At 45.9% G+C, this 23906-nt stretch overlaps 1 protein-coding gene across 1 annotated transcript; it reads left to right on the forward strand.

Moving 5' to 3' along the window:
* The first annotated feature begins 1240 nt into the window (after positions 1-1240).
* Positions 1241-23314, forward strand: LOC115053803 (unconventional myosin-VIIa-like). The gene is made up of 48 exons (XM_029518591.1): positions 1241-1286; positions 2894-2962; positions 4327-4440; positions 4864-5016; positions 5193-5377; positions 5716-5837; positions 5944-6086; positions 6303-6416; positions 6503-6656; positions 6809-6885; positions 7036-7155; positions 7431-7573; positions 7666-7876; positions 7964-8099; positions 8413-8519; positions 9817-9954; positions 10085-10243; positions 10318-10410; positions 10508-10602; positions 10757-10841; positions 11265-11483; positions 12527-12844; positions 12944-13153; positions 13244-13420; positions 13504-13593; positions 13689-13816; positions 14330-14456; positions 14869-14988; positions 15436-15609; positions 16569-16796; positions 17227-17397; positions 17479-17596; positions 17683-17809; positions 17918-18087; positions 18177-18367; positions 18450-18574; positions 18656-18813; positions 19034-19187; positions 19286-19441; positions 19519-19624; positions 19962-20075; positions 20371-20458; positions 20917-21023; positions 21135-21320; positions 21402-21518; positions 21599-21682; positions 21802-21921; positions 22391-23314. The coding sequence occupies exons 2-48, from the start codon at positions 2945-2947 to the stop codon at positions 22481-22483; spliced, it is 6543 nt and encodes a 2180-aa protein (XP_029374451.1). The 5' UTR covers positions 1241-1286; positions 2894-2944; the 3' UTR covers positions 22484-23314.
* Positions 23315-23906: the final 592 nt, after the last annotated feature.

Genomic DNA, 23906 nt, shown 5'->3' on the forward strand with positions numbered 1-23906 from the left:
AGCACTTAAAGGAGCCGTTATGCTGCCTTCAAGTAAATACAGCTTCCTCTACTTTGTGCGTGTTTGTTGCATTAAGTCTGAATGTCTTCTGTATTTTTTTTTTTTTTTTTTTTTTTAACTTCCAATTTAGATTCCATTAGAGATTATGTCTTATCAGATGAGACAGCAGCTTAAGTGTCTGTGATAAGAATTATTTCAGTGCAAGAAGGGGGAAAAAAGCCCTTCAGAAAAGAGAGGAGCATAATTGTTGCTGTAAAAGTTGTCAGAAGGAACTATAAATGTGAAAAATGGTTTCAGGTATAAAGCCAGAAAACGGGGATGCAGTCGATATCACTGCGTGGCGGCTTTACTGGAGTACTGATATCCTACATGGTGCGGTGCATGAAAGGTCAAAAAGATGATGCAGATTTGTCAAACAAAACCAGAAGAAATTCAGCTCACAGGGGACTGAAACTCTGAAAAGCAAATCTGCAGGAAAGTCATCGGGTGGTTTGACAGGACTTGATGTAGCTCGAGCCTCAATGTTGAAATGAGAATCAGCTTTACACAAAGATCGGGCTCAGTTGTTCATCCTTCCTCATTTTAAACTCCACGAGGTTGATGTTTCTCTCTTTCTAAAGTTCTGTGCACAAATCTGATCTGATCTAATTCACATTATTAACTACAGATATGAAGCTACAGCCTGAAGGCAGCTAGCTTAGCATAGTTTAGCGTAGCATAAGGAGCAATGGTTTGTTTGAAGGTTTAAAGAGAAATTAAACAAAATGTTGTTTTTAATCCATTCTGGTTTAAACAGACTAATAAGATACTGGACTGACTGGAGATATTCAGTCTTCACCTTTTGTTGACAAAGAAAAAATTCAGATGATCTGTTAATCTGAAAATCTCAGCACAATCATCAGTAATCATAAGAGTTGAGGAAACAGTATGGATGATGATATTGACTAAATGTTTTGGAATTAAACACCTTTAATATATTTAATATTTAAGAGAGTTAACTTTATGATAACTAAAGATCATCAGTTGGTTCTTTATAGTCTGTGATCGTATAAAATGAGGCCATCTTACATTTTCTGTGCAAACCTGAGAGGAAACTGGCGACTTGGCATCAAACGAAACGTAGATAACGAATTGTACTGGCTGTAATTACATATTTCCAGGTTATGTAAATTGACTTTCCTCCACTGAACTCTGCGTTAACGCTGTGAATTTCTGTTTTGTGCAGGAACTCGTGAAGACATGGAAACATGGCTGTGAACCTGAACCTGGATCTGAATCCCTGCCATGTGAGTCAGAACGGATGCACATACAGTACGCATACTTGTTAGAGCAGCATTACAGGCCACACACACACGCACACACACACACACACACACACAGATTAGCAGCCAAAGCTTTAGCAAGATTGCTGTTGAAAATCTCTAACCAGGTTCGCTCTGCGTCTCACGAGTTGTGATGGCAGGGATCAGTTTTTAAACTGCTCCATTTTTTCTTTTGATTATTCTGACTTGTCTTTGTGTGGAAGTCGTGTGCGTTGGAACAGTCAGAGACAGCTGACGGCTGCTTTTCCTTTCCTTTCCAGACTTTATGGGCAGACAGTTGTAGAAAAGTGGAAGAATGAAAAAGCTGCTGTGATGGTAGCATGTAGAAAACAGCAGCATCCTCCTTCCAAGTCGGACGCAAAGTGGACCAGAGCTCTACAAAAACACAGACATTTGTCTCATTTCAAATTTGATGCCAAAGAAAACGATAAAAGGTCTCAGTGTGTTTTACTTCTGACTCTGACTCTGTAACTCATTTTATCCCCAACGATCAGATTACAGAGCAATCTTCAAGTTTCACAACCAGTTTTTTCTAATGCAGTTGTGTTACATTATTAGGCCCGTGTTCGGGGCGGTTGCCAGACGTTCAGATGTATAGGCCTGTCTTTGGGGCGGTTGCCAGATTGGCCTCCTGTGGTTCTGGATTAGAGGCTCTTGTCTGAACATGTGAGAGAAGAGCTGCATACGGATGAACTGCAGCTGCGGCGTATCTGTGCCCCCTTTCCTCTAGAAAATCTGCCTTTAATACAGACTCCTTTTGATTACTTAATGTTAATCTACTTATTGCACCACTAATGGATCATTAATACACTTAGCCAACCCCCCCCCACCACCACCACACACACACAGACACACACAGACTGGGCTTATTTTAGCCACACACGCTATTTCTGTTCCGGATCTTTAAATCTATTTTGTTGAAACTGGAACTCATTCATCAGCTGTGTTTTTTTTGTCACTTTAACTCTTCCAACCCGTCAACACAAAATGTTGATATCTGCTAAACTCCTCTTTTCAGCGCTCGCTGCAGTTACCTGAGAGCAGAAAGACTCATCGTGAAGGAGGGTAACAAAGGAAAGACGGCTCGGTGGGGGGAGGAAATCATTCAGCTGTCATAACTACAACAATTATGCCGCGTACTTAAGCGTTGGGATTAGCTGCAGGAATCCACGTAAGCCTTTGACAGCCTCTTCAGGACCTTTTAACCCGCCCACTCCCTGCCTTCTCCTTCTTTTCATACCCTGGACTCCCACATTTCTATTCTGACCTTGCCGTTGGTGGAGTGATGGGAATTTGAACGTGCACGTTCTTCGGGGTTGAAATCGTTTGTTTGTTTATTGATGTTAAAAAAAGCTTCAGAGCTTTTAACATTTATACAGAATCGCAGAGAGTCCATTAAGGAATAGGTCTATAATCAAAACACTCAGCAACTGATCTGAGATTGACAAACCAATTACGTGGAAAATTGTTGCATCTTGATTTTTGAAGACATGAACTGCATGTGAACAGCTCGGAACAAATCCTCAGTTCAATTTGTCCTCTCAGTTGTGTGAACTTGTCTCCTCCTGCAGAGGCCACACGTGGTGACTTCTGATGTCCTGGAGTCGACCCGAGGCTGAACCATGGTCATTCTGCAGCAGGTAGGCTGGACAGTTAGCTGACGACATGACGGAGGAGTTACTGCTCACACACAGACCTCGAATGATTTGACTGAGCGACATTTAGGCCTGCTGAGGTCAGAGGGTGGCTCACGACGCCCCGATAGGTGACGCTGCTCATGCTTAAAACCCAGATAGGCAGCAGCTGATTAGAATGTCAGTGTGAGATAAGATGGAGGTCGATAAATAAAAGATATCGAAAAAATCTGGATGATAAAAGGTCACTTCACTCAAATCATCGTCTCTCCCTGATCCAATGTGGCAGCTAGATTTGGTTTCTGTGCCATCCAAACATGGTGGAGTCCGTCAGAAAACGCTTCACCTTTCCATCTGTATTGAGAAAAAAGGGCCAGAGGAAACAAAATGAAGATAGATGGATAGATTCTTTATTGTCATTGCACATTCCTGTACAACGAGATTCTGTTTGTTAGCATTTAGATAAGATTGACTTTAAGTATAAATAGGCAGTAAAAACTATAAATATTAGAATGCATGGGACAAAAATTATGATAAATGTGTAAACTTATATTTCCTAAATATGTGAGCTTCATGGTGTCACATCTCAGCCTCACTTCCATGTCTGCCAGCTCGTCTCAGTCAGCGGTGGTCACCTTCTATCGAGCCACCGACAGTTTCTCCTCAATAACTAAAAGTTTCTGCTGCCTCTTTCTTCCCGGAGTCCCGCAGGGCATAACTCCGACCCTCCGACTGTTTCAATCTCAGCTCAGAGCCTCGGCTATGAATCTCATTCAGTGGGAGACGTCTGGATGAAAATAGCCTCCTGAAGGTCACAGACCGAGTGTTTTCTGTTATGAAGAGACTCACAAGCTGTTTAATTGAATAAACAGACACCAGACAGGAGAAATGTGTGCATGTTTTTAGGAGATACGGCAGTTAAAGTGCCTTTTGTTGGCTCATTAACAAAGTTGAGACTAAAAGAATGAGTCATTTCGCCATCGTCTGTATATTTTCTAAGATTTACTGAGCTTTTAGGGTTAGGGTTATGGACTGTACCGACACACACTTAGGTTGGACATGGATTCCAGCTAGCTGACGCTCTGAAGATAAAATCAGGATTACGGCTGCACCCCACTGAAATTAAACCACACTCAGTCCCAAACAGCATTAATCTCTAAGGTCAGGGGTCACATCGGCCCCTGTGTGAGCTGAAGGTGCTCGGTTTTAAGCCTCGTTCGGACTTAATCCGCACATTCAGAAAGTTGGCATCTGAAAAAGTGAGGAAAGCAACTCCAGGTCTGCGATGTAACTGTATTTATTCAACACACATAAGTAAATAATCCCAGGCAGGATGACGGAACAATCCTTTTATCTGTTTTATAATCCAGGGGGACTATGTGTGGTTGGACCTTAAAACCGGCCGAGAGTTTGACGTCCCGGTGGGAGCCGTGGTCAAACTGTGCGACTCCGGACAGATCCAGGTTCTGGATGATGAAGGCCGGGTGAGTCGACGGCAGAGCGGGAAGGAAACACGAACTGTAGATACTGTACAACACTTTGACTGTTGTGTACTGTACATGCCTGAACACTTTCTTGTCTTTTCGGTTTAATCAGTTTCCAGATTAGTTAAATCAGGGAAGAATCACGATGCTCGTCTCTGCCAAACCTTTAACCTAAACTCAATTAACCTTTTTCAAAATTCAATCACACTAAACATGCACACATCCTTCCCGCTTTCACTCACTTTTTTTCCTTGCACCAGGTTAAATGAGGTCACTAATAAACCCAGAGTCATTTCTGAAATATCATCCACAATATTGAATCTCGTATCTCGTGTATTTCTTATCATAATATTCATGAAGCAACAAGTAAAGTGATTTCCTAACTGACAGAGCTGAAGCTCATAGTTACCTCCTCTTGCACAGGAACATTGGATTTCCCCCCAGAATGCCACCCACATCAAGCCCATGCACCCGACCTCCATCCACGGGGTGGAGGACATGATCCGCCTGGGTGACCTCAACGAGGCCGGCATCCTCCGCAACCTGCTCATCCGCTACAACGAATGCGTCATCTACGTCAGTACCCGGACTAACACCACCTGCAGCCTGTGTCTGCAAAGAGTGCACAAATATTTAAAAACCCTAACCCTCAGTGCAGTGATATCCAACGACCTCAGTCCAACGAAGCTCTCGCTCCAGTGAAGATCTTTATCTTTGCTTCAGTACAAGTTTATATTTTGGGCTCTTTGCAGACATACACAGGCTCCATCCTGGTGGCAGTCAATCCGTACCAGCTGCTCCCCATCTACACGCCAGACCAGATCCGCCTCTACACCAACAAGAAGATCGGTGAGATGCCGCCTCACATATTCGCCATAGCAGACAACTGCTACTTCAACATGCAGCGGAACAACAAGGACCAGTGCTGCATCATCAGGTGTGTGTGTGTTGACTTCAGTTTGTGAAGTACAAGTCTATTTCTCTGTTCCTCTCTTTCCTAACGTCCCCCATCTCCCTCTATCTATTCAAAATAATGAGAATTTTCTTTCCACCTCATGCACCTCCAGCCCCGGAGTGCTCTGAGATGTTCCCTTGATCATCTGTAGTTTGAATTGTTCCTGTCTGGAAAAGCTGAATGATGCACATCAGAGCTGAAGCTGAGATACACAGGAAATGCATGATTCAAGGGAATAAAAATCACTTTATTTCCCCGTATTCGTTTTCAAAAACGCTCAGAGTTAAACTGTTGTGTGGCGGTCCTCTCTTGTGCGACAGCGGTGAGTCTGGAGCCGGGAAGACAGAGAGCACGAAGCTGATCCTGCAGTTCCTGGCAGCCATCAGCGGCCAACACTCCTGGATCGAGCAGCAGGTCCTGGAGGCCACGCCGATCCTCGAAGGTCCGCCAGCTGTTATCTAGATAACGTTGAATTCAGTCCGACAGCAGCTGTATATCGTTATGTAACACACCACCGCCATCTCTGTGATTTCTGGAAATCCTTTCAGCCTTTGGAAACGCCAAGACGATTCGTAACGACAACTCCAGTCGCTTTGGGAAATATATCGACATCCACTTCAACAAGCGAGGAGCCATCGAAGGAGCCAAGATAGAGCAGTACCTGCTGGAGAAGTCCAGAGTGTGTCGACAGGTGAGACTTCGGATGGCTGATGCATCCGGCAGTCATTTCAGCTTTGTTTGGTTAAATAACCACAAACTGCCACAGCTGTGAGCCACAAAGACCCGAAGTTGTTATTGAATGAATGTTGTTTGTTAGGTGTGGTTGCTGTTAGGATTATTTTGCTTTGGGTGAGTTAAAAGTGAGCTTGTATTTGTCGCCATGTGTTCGTCCTCTCTTCTCTTCCAGGCTCCAGATGAGAGGAACTACCACGTTTTCTACTGTATATTGAAGGGGATGCCTCCAGAGATGAAAGCTAAACTGGGACTGGGCCTCGCCACGGACTACTCCTACCTCACCATGGTGAGACACCCATCGTGACTCGTGCTCATCGTTAGCAGAGCCTGTGACAGGACAAAGCTGAGCTCGTCTGTTGTTCGACCCTTCAGGGTAACTGCACAGAGTGCGACGGCCGAGACGACCTGAACGATTACTCCAGCATCCTGTCGGCCATGAAGGTCCTGATGTTCACAGAGAAGGAGAACTGGGAGATCTCCAAGCTGCTGGCTGCCATCCTGCACATGGGCAACCTGCGATTTGAGGGTACGTCGCTCTGCGCGCGGTGATGGTGGAAGGCACGACTGAGCTTTTGCATCTATTCAGAAAGTGCAGACGATTCCACTGCGCAGTCTTACGATGGCTTCCAAACCTGTTTGTGATCAGAGAAGTCCATTATTCATCTGTGTCATCCTCAGCTCGCACCTACGACAACCTGGACGCCTGTGTGGTTGTTCGATCTCCTGACCTGAGCACTGCTGCCGCACTCATGGAGGTGTGTATGATTGTGTTGTCAGCGATGGAAGACGTCAAACTGTCCAGTCTCTGACCGTCCTAGTTAGACCGTCCTGTGTGCCACACACTTCAGCCAGTAGAGTTCATTTCCCTGTTTTATTTTTTCCTGTATTTATTCTTTTCGCTGCAGGTGGAGCCGAAGGACGTGATGGTGTGTTTGACTACCCGAACTCTGATCACTCGCGGTGAAAGTGTCGCCACACCTCTCAGTGTGGAGCAAGGCCTGGACGTCAGGGACGCCTTCGTCAAGGTGCTGACCTTTGACCTTCATACGTAGCAACACAGGAGAGTTTAAGATTCCAAAGCTGATCAGCCTCATCAGGACTCTGGGTTTCATCCGACTGCTGGATTGGGAAAAATACCAGCAATCAGAGTAGTTGCAGATTAATTTTCTGGTGGTGAACTAAAGTTTAAACTCTGCATACAACATATAACAAAGTCCAAATAACTGAGCAACAGAAATTCTTCTAGTTCCTGTTGAAACGTTGGTGGGGCCGCGTGTCGACCCTGAGTTTTGTCTTCCAGGGGATCTACGGCAGGCTGTTTGTCTGGATTGTGGATAAGATCAATGCTGCCATATTCAGGCCACCGTCCTGTGAGAGCAACATCATCCGCAGATCGATCGGGCTGCTGGACATCTTCGGCTTTGAGAACTTCATCGTCAACAGGTCGCTCACACTCACTCACACACTTATGTCTCATCTTCTTCATCTTCTTTTTCTCGCCCTCTCCTATGATTTTTTTTTTTTCCCCACCGTAGCTTTGAGCAGCTGTGCATCAACTTCGCCAACGAGAACCTGCAGCAGTTCTTCGTCCGACACGTCTTCAAGCTGGAGCAGGAAGAGTACAACCTGGAGGACATCAGCTGGCAGCACATCGAGTTCACGGACAACCAGGACGCCCTGGACATGATCGCCAACAAACCCATGAACATCATCTCCCTCATCGATGAGGAGAGCAAGTTTCCTAAGGTGATCAAACTCTTAACACCTGAGTCCAACGACAAGTCAAGTAAATTCATGATTTATTATTGATTCTTGGTTCTTGGTCTTTGTCAGGGAACTGATGCGACGATGCTCTACAAGCTCAACTCGCAGCACAAGCTCAACTCCAACTACATCCCCCCGAAGAACAGCTACGAGACGCAGTTTGGCATCCAGCACTTTGCTGGTGTGGTGCATTACGAGACCAGAGGTGTGTTCGCTTTCATCCGTCTCATTCACGTTGTCGTGCTTTTCTCCTCCGCCTCTTCAGGTCAGCTAGTCAGCTAGGCGTTCCTGCCTTCGGGCAATTTAGAGTCACCAGTTAAACTCCTCTGCATGCGTATGGGGCTCGGACCCAGAACCTTCTGGACAACCGGACTTCCCTCTTACAAACCGACCCGTGAACTTAAGTCCACTCACACCGTGTGAGGATGGGCAGACACAGACGAAGGTGATCCCTGCGGTCAGGATAAGAAAAGCCCTGGCGTGAAATGGCTCTCCCTCTGTGACTTCCCCTCCTTTAGGATTCCTGGAGAAAAACCGAGACAGCCTCCACACCGACATCATCCAGCTCGTCCACTCGTCCAAGAACAAGTTCATCAAACAGATCTTCCAGGCGGACGTTGCCATGGTGAGAGCAAAAAGACGCTGAACGGCGCTGATTTGACCGCACATGAATACCGGAATAACATTTCTCACCTCCTTTTTGTTGCTGTCTTCAGGTGATAATGCAGATGCTGACTTTTGCTTCCCTTTAGCTTTTCTCCTCACGGTGCTTCCCTTCTTCTTTTTTTTTTTATGGCGCCCCCCGCCTGCTCTCATTCTGCTGTCTCTTCTCTGTTTCCTCCGTCTTTTCCTCTGACTTCAGTTTCTGTGTGGCTATCAGCAGCCCAGCACCCCTGCTCCCAAGGTAATCAACGGCCTTTAGCAGCCACGCTCACTCAAACCCTGCGTGTGTTTGTGTAAACTGAATGACCTCCCCACTCCCTCCTGTGAGCTCTTCTCTTTATTCCACAGGTGTGATTGTAGCAAAAACCAAAAGGGAAAATTGTGCTGATTTGAAGAAATTTATAGCGAAGTTTGTTGCATATTAATGAACAGACTCTCTGACAAACAACCGCCCCCCCATTTGGATGTATCAGTTACATTCAATGTATCAGACATTTGGCCGTCACCGTTTTAGTTATTGAGAAGAAAGAACGTTTTCCCATAAACTTCAATATAATCTGGCTTCTTTTGGCCTCCTCATGTGGCTCCAGCAGTAATTTTGTCTGGTGTCATTGTTCATTTAGGGTCAATTATTGGAGATGGAAATGTTCGATTCCCAAACGAGTTTGAGTCTCAACGGGGGAATTTTGTGCACGCAGCCTCTAAATCTCCAAAAACTGATTCATGCAGCTGGTCTCTGATCTGGTTTGGGCTGTTTGGTTCCACTGAACCGGCTGCAGTGGAGGTGGATGTCAGAGACTTTGTGTCGCACTGTAATCCCCCCCCACCGCTGTTTGCATTGTGTAACTTTTGTGTAGAAGCTGTGGACCATGTGACCTGTTCACACTGAGCTATGTGACACACTAATCATTAGACAAAATGTAGACATCAAGTTTCCAGATGTAATATCGGTCAGAATCTAAATTTAGATAAAAACAGTGCTGCTCTTTGTCGCAGAGGAATCAGCTTGGATTTGATTCGTCGTTAACGCCGTTCATTCTTTGGGTTGAACAAAGCAGATTTTGGGGGCGAACGGGTCAACAATTTAAAAACTTGTAGCGTCTGCGTAAAACAACAATAAGAAAAAATCACACAACTTAAATTTGACCCAATCACAGAATGATAACAGTCAAAAACTAACCTGTTTGATGAAAAGTCATAAAGACACGTTCTCGGGTGCTGAATTTGTCGTCGTCGTTGTCGTGTTTGTGTATTTGCAGGGCGTTGAGACGAGGAAACGCTCTCCGACTCTGAGCAGTCAGTTCAAACGTTCCCTGGAGATGCTGATGAGGACGCTCAGCGTTTGTCAGCCGTTCTTCGTCCGTTGTATTAAACCCAACGAGTTCAAAAAGCCCATGGTGAGGAAAATAGTTGCATTCCTTACAAAGCTGTGCTGTTGTGGTATGATGACATTAACTGATGTTACATCACCGTTAAGCTGCTGTCGTTATATTTCCTTTTTAATGTTCCGTCTGTGTCCTCTCTCAGTTGTTCGACAGAGAGCTGTGTATTCGGCAGCTGCGCTACTCCGGCATGATGGAGACGATCCGGATCAGGAGGGCCGGTTATCCCATCAGATACACCTTCGCCGAGTTTGTGGAACGTTACCGAGTCCTCATGCCGGGAATCAAACCTGCTCACATACAGGTGTGTGTGTGACCAACGCAGCCTGAGTCCGGTCTCCATGTCTCCATGTTCATGAAGGTCTTCTGTCCCATCAGGAGGACCTTCGAGGGACCTGCCAGCAGATAGTCCTGGCCCGGCTCGGGAAACACGACGACTGGCAGATCGGAAAGACCAAGATTTTCCTGAAGGTCGTGCATCTCCCACACTGACATCAAAAAAAAAAAAGAGAGAGAGAATCTTTGTTCTTTGAATTTCATTTAAATGGCCGCCGGGTGTTTTTCTCAGGACCATCATGACATGCAGCTGGAGATCGAGAGAGACAAAGGCATCACGGACAAGGTCATCCTCATCCAGAAGGCCGTGCGTGGACTCAAGGAGAGGTCAGGAGCTTTTCAGGACACAGCTCTCCTGCACGCAGACCCTTTTTAAAAATACCACCTTGTCAGGACCTCGGGATCTTCATGTGCGACCTGTGTTTATCTTCTTTTACTGATTTAAAACCTAATTTCTCATTTCTGTCATCGTCCCTCTCAGGACTAACTTCCTCCGAATAAAGAGGGCCGTGATTTTTATCCAAAAAGTCTGGCGGGGTTATCGGAGCAGAAGGAATTACCAAATCGTGAGTCCTTTACACATTCATCATGAAGTTGAGGAGCTGTTTCAAAGTTTGGCTGTTGCTACATAACTAACAGATGTTGACTAACCAGTGTAGAAGAAACAGCTGTCTCCGGTCTCTATCAGGCCTCGTCATCACCGATGATCTGAGCTGAAGACGTAACGCCGCTCAGAAATCTTGTCCTGTAGATACAAATGGCTCCTTCAGATGGAGGTTTAGGGCCAGCGTTGTGTTCAGTCCTCATCTTTGAGCTCTTATCCTGTTCATCATCGGTTTGTCGGACATTTGGCTCACCGACTGCTGAATTTCGTCACCCGACAGCTGTTTGTTTTGAACTTCTCAGACCCGTTCTGATGTTTTTCCTTCCCACTAAACAGTAAAGTGTCTTTTTATTTCTTACCTCTAAACCTCCTTCCTGTCCTCCAGATGCAGTCGGGCTTCCTTCGCCTTCAGGCCGTCTACAGGTCCAGGAAATACTACAGAAGCTACCGGATGACTCGCCTCCGCGTCACGCTCATCCAAGCCCGTTGCCGCGGTTTCCTAATCCGGCAGACATTTTGGCGGCGCCTACGTGCTGTGTTGACCATCCAGGCCTACACCAGGGGCATGATAGCCAGACGCCTCTGCCAGAGGCTCAGGGCCGAGGTAAAGCATCACTTCATTTACTACTGCTACCTGTATCATGTTGACGAGCCGGACAGAGACGGACGCTGGTGTTGAAACGCCATGATGTCACTTTTGTTGTTTATTTGGTCGAAAGAAACTGAAGCCTTATTCTGTTTGTTCAAGTAGTTACATACTTCGGGAGAGTTTTCTCACACAACTTACAACTTTCTGACTTTTTCTTTCCTCCTTGGGATAAAAAAGGGAGCATGAGGCCCGTTTGGGAAGAAAATCACAAGTCTGAATTAGTTGTGAGCTGACAGCTTTGCACAAATGAAATCAGCAAACTTAACGATTTCATGAAGAGTGGGTGCAGTACAGATATTTCTTTATTTTACAAGTGATTGTTTGATACATATTTAAAATATTTTCTTTGTATATTGGAGACTGGCCTGACATGTGCCACCATTAAACCCTTCTTTTCTACTTTTACGTTTAATCCTGATTTTGTGTCTGTTGGATTCTGGAACTGTTTGTGAGCTGTTCAACAGTGTGTGTGTTTTTTAGTTAAGAGAAAAATTCTCCATGTTGCACGTTTCTTTACTTTTCCTGTTATGAAAGACAACAGTGAATAAATCGATTTGCCTTGTAAATGTTTGTTTAATCTCGGTTTGTTATTCGGTTGATTAGAAATAAAAGAAAAATAAAAAATTAAATACGAATACGAAATAACGAATGGGCAGCCACAGTTCAGACCTACTGTTACATATTCATGTTGTCTATATTTTTGTTACACTGATCTGTAATGGCTGCCTGTCATGATAGTGTGTAAAAGTTTATTTTATTGTGCTGTAGCTTTTACTGTATCACCGAACAAACAGGTAAAAGTCCTGAATGTTGTGTAGTTAAAGGAGTAAAGAATATTTTGTATTCTTTCATTGATGCCGTTTAGTCACGTAACTGTTAGAATAATGTGTTAGATTTAAAATAAGTTAGTTATTCATGTCATCTACACGTGTTTTATTTGATGATGACGTCAGTAAAATACTCATCTTCTCTCCATCCTTCCTGCCTCCGGCTCTCAGCTGCAGCATCGCCTGGACGCCGAGCGCCAGCGCCTGGCCGAAGAGGAGCAGCTGCGGAACCAGATGACGGCTCGGCGGGCCAAGGCGGAGGCCGAGAGGAAGCACCAGGAGCGGCTGGTCCGGCTGGCACAGCAGCAGGAGGAGCGGGAGCGCGAGGAGAGGGAGGAGGCGAGGAGGAAGAAGGAGCTGCTGGAGCAGATGGAGCGGGAGAAGGAGCAGCCCGTCGACCACTCGGACATGGTCGACAGAGTCTTCGGGTTCCTGGGGAACTCGGGGCCGCTACCCAACCAGGACGGACAGGCACCAGCAGGCTTCGAGGTCCGAGTTTACAGTGTTTGTAGTCCACTAAACAACTAACATTTGACTCCAGACGGTAGACGTCCATCTGCTGCTGTCTCTGTCTCATCCTCACTCCAGGACCTGGAGAAGACGCCCTGCGGAGGGGAAGCTGAGGAGGAGCCGCCGAGCGAAGCTCCGCCGCTGCCCGAAGAAGAAGAGGAAGACTTGTCCGAGTACAAGTTCTCCAAGTTTGCAGCCACCTACTTCCAGGGTGTTTCCACCCACACCTACATCAGACGGCCGCTGAAGCAACCTCTGCTTTTCCATGAGGACGAAGGAGACCAGCTGGTGAGACCGAAGTCTAGATCGGTTATCGTGGTGTGCTGCACTTATAAAACACACTGCAAATGGAAGGAAAGCACTTTTATTATTCTCCAGGCAGCGTTGGCCGTGTGGATCACCGTGCTGAGGTTCATGGGAGACCTCCCAGAGCCCAAGTGCCAGATGGTCCTCAACGACGGCAGCGAGAAGATCCCCGTCATGACCAAGATCTACGAGACCCTGGGGAAGAGGACCTACAAGAGGGAGCTGCAGGAGCTGCAGGTGGAGGGAGAGGTGAGGGGGGGGAGGGGGAGGGGGGAGCTGAAAGAAGGCAGCGACCTTCATTATGGCCGCTAAACGTGTGTGTGTTTCCACAGAACAGCTCCATCGACAGCCAGAAGAGGAACAGTGTCAGACACAAACTGGTGTCTCTCACCCTGAAGAGGAAGTCGAAGATCACTGAAGAGGTGAGAAAGCAATCAGCAACATTAAACTCGTACATCATTCTGAGCAGAGCGGCTCAGTGGAGGTGTTTGTGTGTGTGTGTGTGTGTCTGCGGCAGGTCACCAGGAGGCTGACAGATGGAGACTACGGCCTCCAGGGAAACAGCATGCTGGAGGACCGACCCACCTCCAACCTGGAGAAGCTTCACTTCATCATCGGCAACGGCATCTTACGTCCGGCCCTCAGGTGACCCGGAGCAGACAGACTTTTAAAGCTGTTGGCCCAGATGAGGCTCCGGTTTGTAAACCCCTGGGCGCTGTTGCTGCCTTTAATGAGTCCCTGCATGCTTCATAGATTTTGTCTGCAGCGTCGATCACGCTGCACAAAGTCAACCATGTTGTTTCTCTCCCGACATTATAACGGTGAAGAAGAGCGTCCAGTTTCTGACGGATCCAGAAGGTTTTATTTATCTGCTGGAGAAAATTTCATACAGCAGCCAAATCCTGTCAGGAAACAGCGATGATCTGCGCTTAAAAACGGAAGCGTTATTATTTTAAAATGTTTGTTTATCTTCTTTAGAAGGAAATAATCGTTTTTGCAGAATAAGTTATGAGTAACATGATGAATATTTAAATGTCTGCATCTGATTGGCTTTTCTTTGCCTTTTTTTAATCTTCAGCCTCAGTTCAGAGTTTTAGTTTCTCTCAGCTGCAGGGGCTTGATGGTTTTGGCTCTGGTTCTGGTTTTTCTCTGCCTCAGGGACGAGATCTACTGTCAGATCTGCAAGCAGCTGACCCAGAACCCGTCCAAGAGCAGCCACGCCCGAGGATGGATCCTGCTGTCTCTCTGCGTGGGCTGCTTCGCCCCGTCCGAGAAGTTCGTCAAGGTGAGAAAACCTCCTGAAGCTTTCAAACTGTGACGTTCGCTCATTAAGGGGAAGATTCGCTGAAACACACACACACACAAAAACAAGAGGGTTTGTGACGACTGACGACTTTACTGACTGTTCTTACTTCATCGATCTCACAATGGAAATAAATCTGTCAAACAGAATCGGACCAATCAGACCTCAGGCGTCTATCTGGGAACTTCAGAGAAACAGACTGAAATTAATTCCTCAGAAAAGAAATAAAAAACCAAATCCACTGTTTTTTGTTAAGATGAGGATTTAGTGCTTTCCTGTGTTTTATTTGATTTAAACAAACTGAGACACCTTCACTATTTCATAATGATCCATCAGAGAAGTATGATAATTCTTTACCGCCCTGGTTGGTGATTTTTTATTTAACTGTTTCTAGTATTTACGGACGTTTCTGGTCAGCGGTCCCCCGGGTTATGCTCCGTACTGCGAGGAGAGGTTGAGGAGGACATTTGTCAATCGTACGCGCACTCAGCCGCCGTCGTGGCTGGAACTGCAGGTATCAAACTCTGGTTTTGTCCTGTCGATGGGGGAAAAAAGGGCACAGTCTCCTTGAGCACTGTAAAATGTTTCTGATAGTAGACGTTAAGTAAGAAATGCATTTACATTTACAATGCACTTACATCCGTCCATTTTATGCCACAATTTAATTTTATCATTCAGAAATCTTTTTTTATTTACTCCAAGAAGAGTCAAATCAAGGCCACATCTTCTCTGCTGCTCCTGAAACGGCTTTAACTGAGCTCTGCTGATGTTTCTGGCTAAATGATGCTGAAAACCTTTATAATTTAAATATTATTTTACATCAGTTCATCAAAAAAAATAAAATAAATAATAATAATAATAATGTTAAGGCAGCCGAAGCCATTTAAATTATTTCCATTTCAGACATTATGTTAAATAACTGTAGGCTGCTTTAATTTTTTGTTTTTTTGCCCCCCCCCAGGCCACTAAATCTAAAAAACCCATCATGCTTCCAGTAACATTCATGGACGGCACCACCAAGACTCTGTTGGCGGACTCGGCCACCACCGCCAGCGAACTCTGCAACGCTCTGGCGGACAAGATCAACCTGAGAGATCGATTTGGCTTCTCGCTGTACATCGCCCTGTTTGACAAGGTAAATGCAGGAGGGCGTTGTGAGACAGCGGGGCCTCGGGTGCAGACCGACAACGGTTCACATTCATGACCTCAAACTGAAGGACATAAAACGACTACAAACAACGTGACTGTGATCCTCTTTTTGTGTCTTTTTGCGGTCATTATGGGTTTCTTTGTAATTGTTTCTTTTTTTGTGTCTCTTTGTGGTTGTTTTGTGTCTCCTCCTGGTCATTTTGTTTGTCTATGTGGTTGTTTTGTCTCTCTTTGTGGTCATTTTGTTTGTCTATGCGGTTGTTTTGTGTCTCTTTGTGGTCGTTTTGTGTCTCCTCCTGGTCATTTTGTTTGTCTATGTGGTTGTTTTGTCTCTCTTTGTGGTCATTTTGTTTGTCTATGTGGTTGTTTTGTGTCTCATTGTGGTCATTTTGTTTGTCTATGCGGTTGTTTTGTGTCTCTTTGTGGTCGTTTTGTGTCTCCTCCTGTTCATTTTGTTTGTCTATGTGGTTGTTTTGTGTCTCTTTGTGGTCATTTTCATCATCTGGTTTTTGTCATTTCTCTGTAGAACTTTTGTGTCTCTTTGTAGTCATTTTGTGTATTTTTGTGGTCATTTTGCATTGCTTTCTATTGGCGTCTGCTTTTCTATCTGTTTGTGGTAATTTTGTCTCCCTTTGTCTCTCTTTGTCGTCATTTTGTGTCTTTCTGTAGTTATGAAGTATTTAATTTTTTTACAAGCTTTTGTTTTCATTTTGTAGGATGTTTTTGTTTGTTTGTTTTTGTCTCTTTTTTGTGTTTGTTGTGGCCCATCCCATAAATATGATTAAGAGTAGTGGGACACAAACTGACCTTTAACCTTCTTAGGTAGGACTGTTCCACAGCTGTAAATGTAGACTCATTCGTTTTGGCCGCAGTGTGTCTGGGTGAAGGACAGAGGCTGTGTGTTTGTGATGGTTGTATAAATCAGCTGCGATTTGTCGTCCTCAGGTGTCGTCGCTGGGGAGCGGCAGTGACCACGTCATGGACGCCGTCTCCCAGTGCGAGCAGTACGCCAAAGAGCAGGGCGCCCAGGAGAGGAACGCCCCCTGGAGGCTGTTCTTCAGGAAGGAGCTCTTCACGCCGTGGCACAACCCGGCCGAAGACTACGCCGCCACAAACCTCATTTACCAGCAGATAGTCCGGGGGGTGAAGTTTGGAGAGTACCGCTGCGAAAGGGTGAGCCGAGCCCGACCGATCAGTTACCGTCGTGCAGCTCCACAACTGAAATACACAATATTAAAAAAAAAAAGCACATCTTTTTTAACTTAAACTGAGGCTTTCAGGGAATCTGCTGTACTTTCCTTCCATTATCAGCCAGGATCTAAAGCCGATCCACCTGAAGTGAACCCACACAGGCCTGGAGTTCAAACCCTGTGAGGTGACAGCGCTAACCGCTGCTCCACAGTGCCGACTCGGTCTTCCTCAAGTCAAATCTGCTTAATAAATCACTGTAATCTGTGGAAACATCGTCTGACTAGAAACTCATTCAAATTCATCTAAAAAGCCAAAATACAGACTGAGAACGCGTGAAGCACATTAAAGGTTTAACTGTAAGACATCTCTGACTGGAGATGCTGATTCTCATCCCGGTCGTCTCGTCTCAAAGGAGGAGGACTTGGCAGAACTGGCCTCTCAGCAGTACTACGTGGATTACGGCTCTGAGATGCTGCAGGAGCGTCTGCTCAGCCTCATCCCGTCCTACATCCCCGACAGAGAGATCACCTCCGCTAAGACGACAGAGAAATGGGCCCAGCTCATCGTCAGCGCCCACAAAAAGGTTCCTGCCACGGTCACTTTGTGTTTTTGGGCTCTTTGAATGAAATTGTGCGACGGTAACTAACAACGACTGCTCGTGCAGGGATTACACACCAAGAGGAGGATGAACACGCAGAAGGTGAAGGAGGACGTGGTGGATTTCGCCCGTCTAAAGTGGCCTTTGCTCTTCTCCCGCTTCTACGAGGCGTTCAAGTTCTCAGGTCGGCAGCGCGAACGCACAAACGCCGTCTTCTACACATCCTGTGTCTCATCGTGTGTCACAAACAGATCTTATGTCTTCTCGCAGGGCCGAGTCTGCCCAAGAACGACGTGATCGTGGCGGTGAACTGGACCGGGGTTTACTTTGTGGACGAACAGGAGCAGGTTCTTCTGGAACTGTCTTTCCCAGAGATCACGGCTGTTTCCAGCAGCAGGTATGACATCAACAACCCTTCAAATCCTTCGTCACCCGACTGATGTGCAGTAGTTTTCTGCTGAATTCACCTTTAAAATCTTGAGCCTGCTTGGAAATTGTTTCCCAGAGGGGGTAAACTGCAGGGCCAGAGCTTCACCTTGGCCACCATGAAAGGAGACGAGTACACGTTCACCTCCAACAACGCAGAGGACATCCGCGACCTGGTGGTGGCCTTCCTCGAAGGTCTGAGGAAGAGGTCCAAGTACGTGGTGGGGCTGCTGGACTGTCCCAACCCCGGTGAGCATCAGAGACGTTTCTCTTTTTTCATTTTTATCTTTAGAGTTGGACTATAAAGCTCTTCTTTTTTTTTTTTTCTAATCTACCAGCGGGGGCAGATTCCACATTCCTGAGTTTCTCCAAAGGCGATCTGATCATTTTGGACGAGCACGACGGAGAGCACGTGATGAACTCCGGCTGGGCTCACGGCGTCAACGACAGGACCAAACAGAGAGGAGACTTCCCGGCGGACTGCGTCTACGTCCTGCCCACCATCACCAGACCTCAGTACGACTTAGTGGTGAGTCTGAAACGCCTCGCAGCCCTCCGTCTGTTTTATCAGATCCACGTGATTGTTTTTGCGTTTCCCGTCTCCATGCCAGGCTCTGGTCACCATGACTCCGGATCAGAGGAGGGAGTCCATCAGTCTGTCCCAGATGAACCTGTCGGACGGCGAGGACAGAACCAAGGCCTACACGCTGGAGGAATTCTCCTACGACTACTTCAGGTGTCTTCTGGTGCCTGTTTTCATTCGGAGGCCGCCCGCCGAGGTCAGCTGTTTAATGTGGGTTTGCTCGGATCTCCCCAGGCCTCCTCCGAAGAGCACTCTGAGCAGGGTGATGATCTCCAAGGCCCGAGGGAAGGAGCGCCTGTGGAGCTGCACCAGGGAGCCGCTCAAACAGCCTCTGCTGAAGAAAGTGCTGGCTCACGAGGAGCTCGCCCAGGAGGCCTGCCTGGCCTTCATAGATATCCTTCAGCTGATGTGTGTGTTTTAAATGTGTGTATCTGGATCTTTCTTCTTCAAATCTGCAACCTGTCTGAAGAATTACACGTGTGAGAATAAGTTGAGTTCTATCTAGTTCTTTTTTATTTTTTTTTTATTTTATTTATTGCAGTAAACGACCAGATTTCCAGGAAAAATCTCAGTTGTTGTGTCACAGTTTGCTGTCTTTAACGTTGTGTGTACCTGTGATGAAGTACATGGGCGACTACCCGTCCAAACGGGCGCGCTCTGTCAACGAGCTCACCGACCAGATCTTTGAGGGCGCGCTGAAGGCCGAGCCGCTCAAAGACGAGATCTTCTGTCAGATTCTCAAACAGCTCACTGACAACCACATCAAGTGCGTTTGAAACACACACAGGCACAACTATAACCGTCCGTAGTGTGGGTCGCTGATCATCGCTGTGTGTGTCATCCCTGGGGGGGATTTGTGCGCAGGTACAGCGAGGAGAAGGGCTGGGAGCTGCTGTGGCTCTGCACTGGTTTGTTCCCTCCCAGTAACATCCTGCTGCCTCACGTTCAGAAGTTCCTCCAGGCCAAGAAACATTATCCGCTGGCTCCAGACTGCATGCAGCGGCTGCAGAAAGCATTACGGTAACACACACACACACACACACACACGCTGTATTACACGCCTCTGTCTCCTCCCTCGTCTCCATTCTCTGTCGTAGAAATGGATCCAGAAAATACCCCCCTCACCTGGTGGAGGTGGAGGCCATCCAGCACAAGACCACTCAGATCTTCCACAAAGTTTACTTCCCCGACGATTCGGACGAGGTGAGTGGAATAATTAGATTTAATTCACGTAGAGTGAATTAAGTGAATCTGTGGAGATGTTTCAGTCAATCATCACTGAAGGTGGAAGATTACAACAATTTAACTGTCACCAAAGCTCTGCAGCTTCAGCTCTCACTGGTTTCTGCAGATAATGTTGTAAAGTGAAGGTCCGGACTTTCTCTGATGTCACATGGCCTTGAGATCATTTCTGCTGTAAATTAGCAGTTTAGAAGTAAAAGCTTCAGGTTGGAAAGAGACACAAACCTGAACATCTTCATCCAAACAAACTGTAAATGACGTTGTGTGAAGATGATTCGTCCCGTTTGTGTCGACTCAGGTGTTCGAGGTGGAGTCGAGCACCAAAGCCAAAGACTTCTGCCACAACATCTCCGGACGTCTGATGCTCAAATCCTCCGAGGGCTTCAGTCTTTTTGTCAAGATCACGGACAAGGTGAGGAGAGACCTGATCTGGTCCGGTCCGGTCCGGTCTGGTTCAGGAAGCACGATGCTAACAAATAACTGAAACCACTCAGCTTTTTCTTTTAACAAAACGAGGCTAATTTTCATCACTTCATGGATTTGTGATTCAGAAATGCGTTGATTAATTTGTCTTATTTCTTATTATTATGGAGAAGAAGGAGAGATTCATTCACTAAAGTTAAAAGCAGCAGATGTCGTCCGCTCGCTGTTGTTTTTCCGATCACTCTAGTTTCTTGGATTATTTTGTAACTCGTTTGGTTCTCCAGGTCATCAGCGTGCCCGACGGCGACTTCTTCTTCGACTTTGTCAGACACCTGACCGACTGGATCAAGAAAGCCAGACACGTGAAAGACGGTAAAAAAGTTCAGCTCACGTTGAACCCCTTACCAGACGGCAACATTTCTCTGCCTCAACGTAATGTTTGTAGAATAAGAGGAGTCAGAACAGAACAGAGATACCGAACCAGAGTTCTGCTAAAAATATACCCGTTTCAGTATAAAACAGGAAGCCTGCTAAAGAGCGAGAAAATTTTATTTTTATTTTTCAATTTAGGATTTTGTTTTCACTTTACATCTGGAGAACATGATTTGCTGGGCATTCACTTTGCAGCCAGTCCTGTGGTAATTGCCGTTGCAGTGAAAATACTTTACTCACGTAGAATCAGCAGACGTTGATCTTTCAAGCAATGTCGAGATCGGGTGAAGATGGAGATGAGTTGAGAACAAAACACTCCTGAAGCATCAGTACAGAGGCTGGATGTCGTATTTTCCCTTCTCATTGGTTCTGCCTGTCGCCGTGTCTCTGATCTGCAGGCGTAGTGCCGTCACTCACCTATCAGGTGTTCTTCATGAAGAAGCTGTGGACCAACACCATGCCGGGAAAAGACTCCATGGCCGACTCCATCTTCCACTACTACCAGGTGAGACAGTGGCCTCGGCAGCAGCTCGCAGTCGGGAGACGACACCTTCCAGCAAAATGTAAAAATGCTTCATCTGATGTCGAGCGCCGTCGTCCTTCCCCCCCTCTGCAGGAGCTGCCCAAGTATCTGCGAGGCTACCACAAGTGTTCGAGGGAGGAGGTGCACCAGCTGGCAGCGCTGATCTACAGGGTGAAGTTTGACGAGGATAAATCTCACTTTCACAATATTTCCAAAATCCTGAGGGAGCTCGTCCCCCAGGACCAGATCCGGCATCTGTCCTCCGACGACTGGAAGAGGGTGAGCGTTCTATCAGGACAGTAGATTCATGTTAATAGTGTATCAACAAACTAAACAGATCCTCACCTGCGTTTCCTTCAGGCCATCATGTCGCTGTACAACAAACACGCAGGAAAGAGTCGAGAAGAAGCCAAACTTTCCCTCCTAAAAGTCATTTACAAATGGCCCACGTTTGGCTCGGCCTTCTTCGAAGTGAAGGTAAAAGGAAAAAGATTTATTTTTCCTTCTTCTGGATTTGAATTAGTGTTTTTATTGGTTCTGTTTTGTTGTCTCTGCAGCAAACTACTGATCCCAACTACCCAGAAACCCTCCTGATAGCAATCAACAAACACGGAGTCAGTCTGATTGATCCGAAGTCGAAGGTGCGTCCGGACTGACTGTATTAGTGTGTGCGTTAGTGTGTAAGTCTCAAATTATTTGGACCGGCAGTCGGCAGCACAGATCAGCTTTGTGAGTCTGTTTCTGGCTCTACTTCCTGCAGGACATCCTCACCACTCACCCCTTCACCAAGATCTCCAACTGGAGCAGCGGGAACACGTACTTCCACATCACCATCGGAAACCTGGTCCGAGGCAGCAAACTGCTGTGTGAAACCTCACTGGTGAGCAAACCGCACTTCATTTCAAAATAAAAGTTGAAACTGTGTAGAGAAAAGGACAGCTTCGGTCTGCGTTCAGGCAAACCGATTCTTTTCCAGTGTCATTCTAACTTAAACCGAGCTGTCATCATCAATTTCAGTTTCACAAGAACAGAACGTTCCTCAAATCGCTGAAACAACAAATGGCAGCATGTGATGGATGTGAATCTCACACTAAAACCTCAGAATAGTTCTGTAACACTGAACGCTTCCTCACACAGATGAAAAGAAAACTTCAGAAATATTATTTAATCCCTTTTTCCTCTTCGTCTCTTTGTCAAAAGAAACTCCGTTCATGTGGCGACAAAATGCAGATTTCATACTGAAGTTTTGAAATCAAACTGTCGATCGTATTAAATCCACACAGCAAAAAGTGAATCTGTATCCTAATGAATAAAAATGTCTGACGTTTGCCCACCTCCACACCCCTCAGGGCTACAAAATGGACGACCTCCTGACCTCTTACATCAGCCAGATGCTGACGACCATGACCAAACAGCGAAGCTCTCGGGGCAACAGCAAGTGAGTGGGCCGGCCGGAAACTCATCGATCGCAGTCAATCAATCCGACACACAACCGCACACTTCCAGTCCCGCTGAGGGTTTGTTAAGACAGACACTGTAATGCCAACGTTTTCATTGATGTTATTTTGCATCGGCCCTGTCTTAAAACTCACCCGTTGCCTTTAATTTAACAACCTTTTCCCAAAATAGCACACGTCATTCTGGGCCTGGATTTATCAAGCATCTTAATTTTGGTCCTTTTGTTCTGCTCAGAACTGAAGAGATGTGGACACAGACGAGAGAGATGTTTGTGTGCTCATTTAAAATTAAATATAATCTTTGGAAGCTTGCTTGTTAAATTCAGGCCTCGATCTCCAGCCATAATAAAGATCGGGAGTTTAATGAGCAGAGAACGATCTGGCCTGAGAGCCACGAGGAAAATCCCAGATAAAGAGGCCTCGCCTGTTTGATTACTTGTCTTTGTAAGTAGCTTTATTTTCCAATTGCTTCCCTCTTTACTCAGTTCTTTAAAATAGCGTTGATGTGCTTTAGATCAAACCTTTTAAAGTATAAACTGCACCAAAGGTGAACTCAACGTAAAGACCCTCAAAGCCAATTCCAATTAGAAACGACTCAATCTGGATTTTAAAGCTTCAGCAGGCGGGCGATTATTCTTTCCTTTTTTATTTTTTAATCACATTGTTAGTTATGCAAAGAAACAGAGCATCCGTGTGCCACAGAGTTCAACCCCCATCAGTCTGTATGAGTCCGGACCTGGTGAACTCGGACTGTAGACGCTGGATGATTGTTTGTTTTTTCTAAGTATACGAACCATTAGTGTTGATTTTTAAGCACAGAAGAAACAATCAACTTTTTTTTTTTTTTTGGAGCATGTTTATTAAGGAGGAAATTGTTTCATCCATGTTGTGACCACATATCCTGATGTAGACATGAATAAATGAGTTTTTTCAAAGAACGGATTCATTTCACTTTAACGCTCTTCGCTGGTTTTAGATTGAACTGAAAGGCCGAAGGAAACTATAACAATAAAGATATTGGTTTGCCTCGTTTCTCTTTAGATCGCTGTGTTCAGACATTCTCTTATCTACCACTGCTGGAGCCAATCACAGCTCACACTGTCTGCTCATTTAACACAAATAATTAAGAAGAAGCAGGAAATCAAAATCTGTACAGATTGAGTTTCTCTGGAGATTCAGCCTCGACTGTCTCCACAGTTTACTGAGGGCTAAACAAGAACATGAAAGAAATTAAAATGATATCGTTCTAATCTCCTGCTCTGTACATTTAGCACCACATCATCTTCATCTTGATAACTAAAGAGTTTACATTTGTTCACTACACTGTTGAGTATTCTTCTGAAGCTTTGAGCAGCTCAACGTAAGACGAGGGCTTTTGGTTGTCGTGCTGATAAAACAGCTACTAACA

This window comes from Echeneis naucrates, chromosome 14 (genome assembly GCF_900963305.1).
Source record: "Echeneis naucrates chromosome 14, fEcheNa1.1, whole genome shotgun sequence".
NCBI lineage: Eukaryota > Metazoa > Chordata > Actinopteri > Carangiformes > Echeneidae > Echeneis > Echeneis naucrates.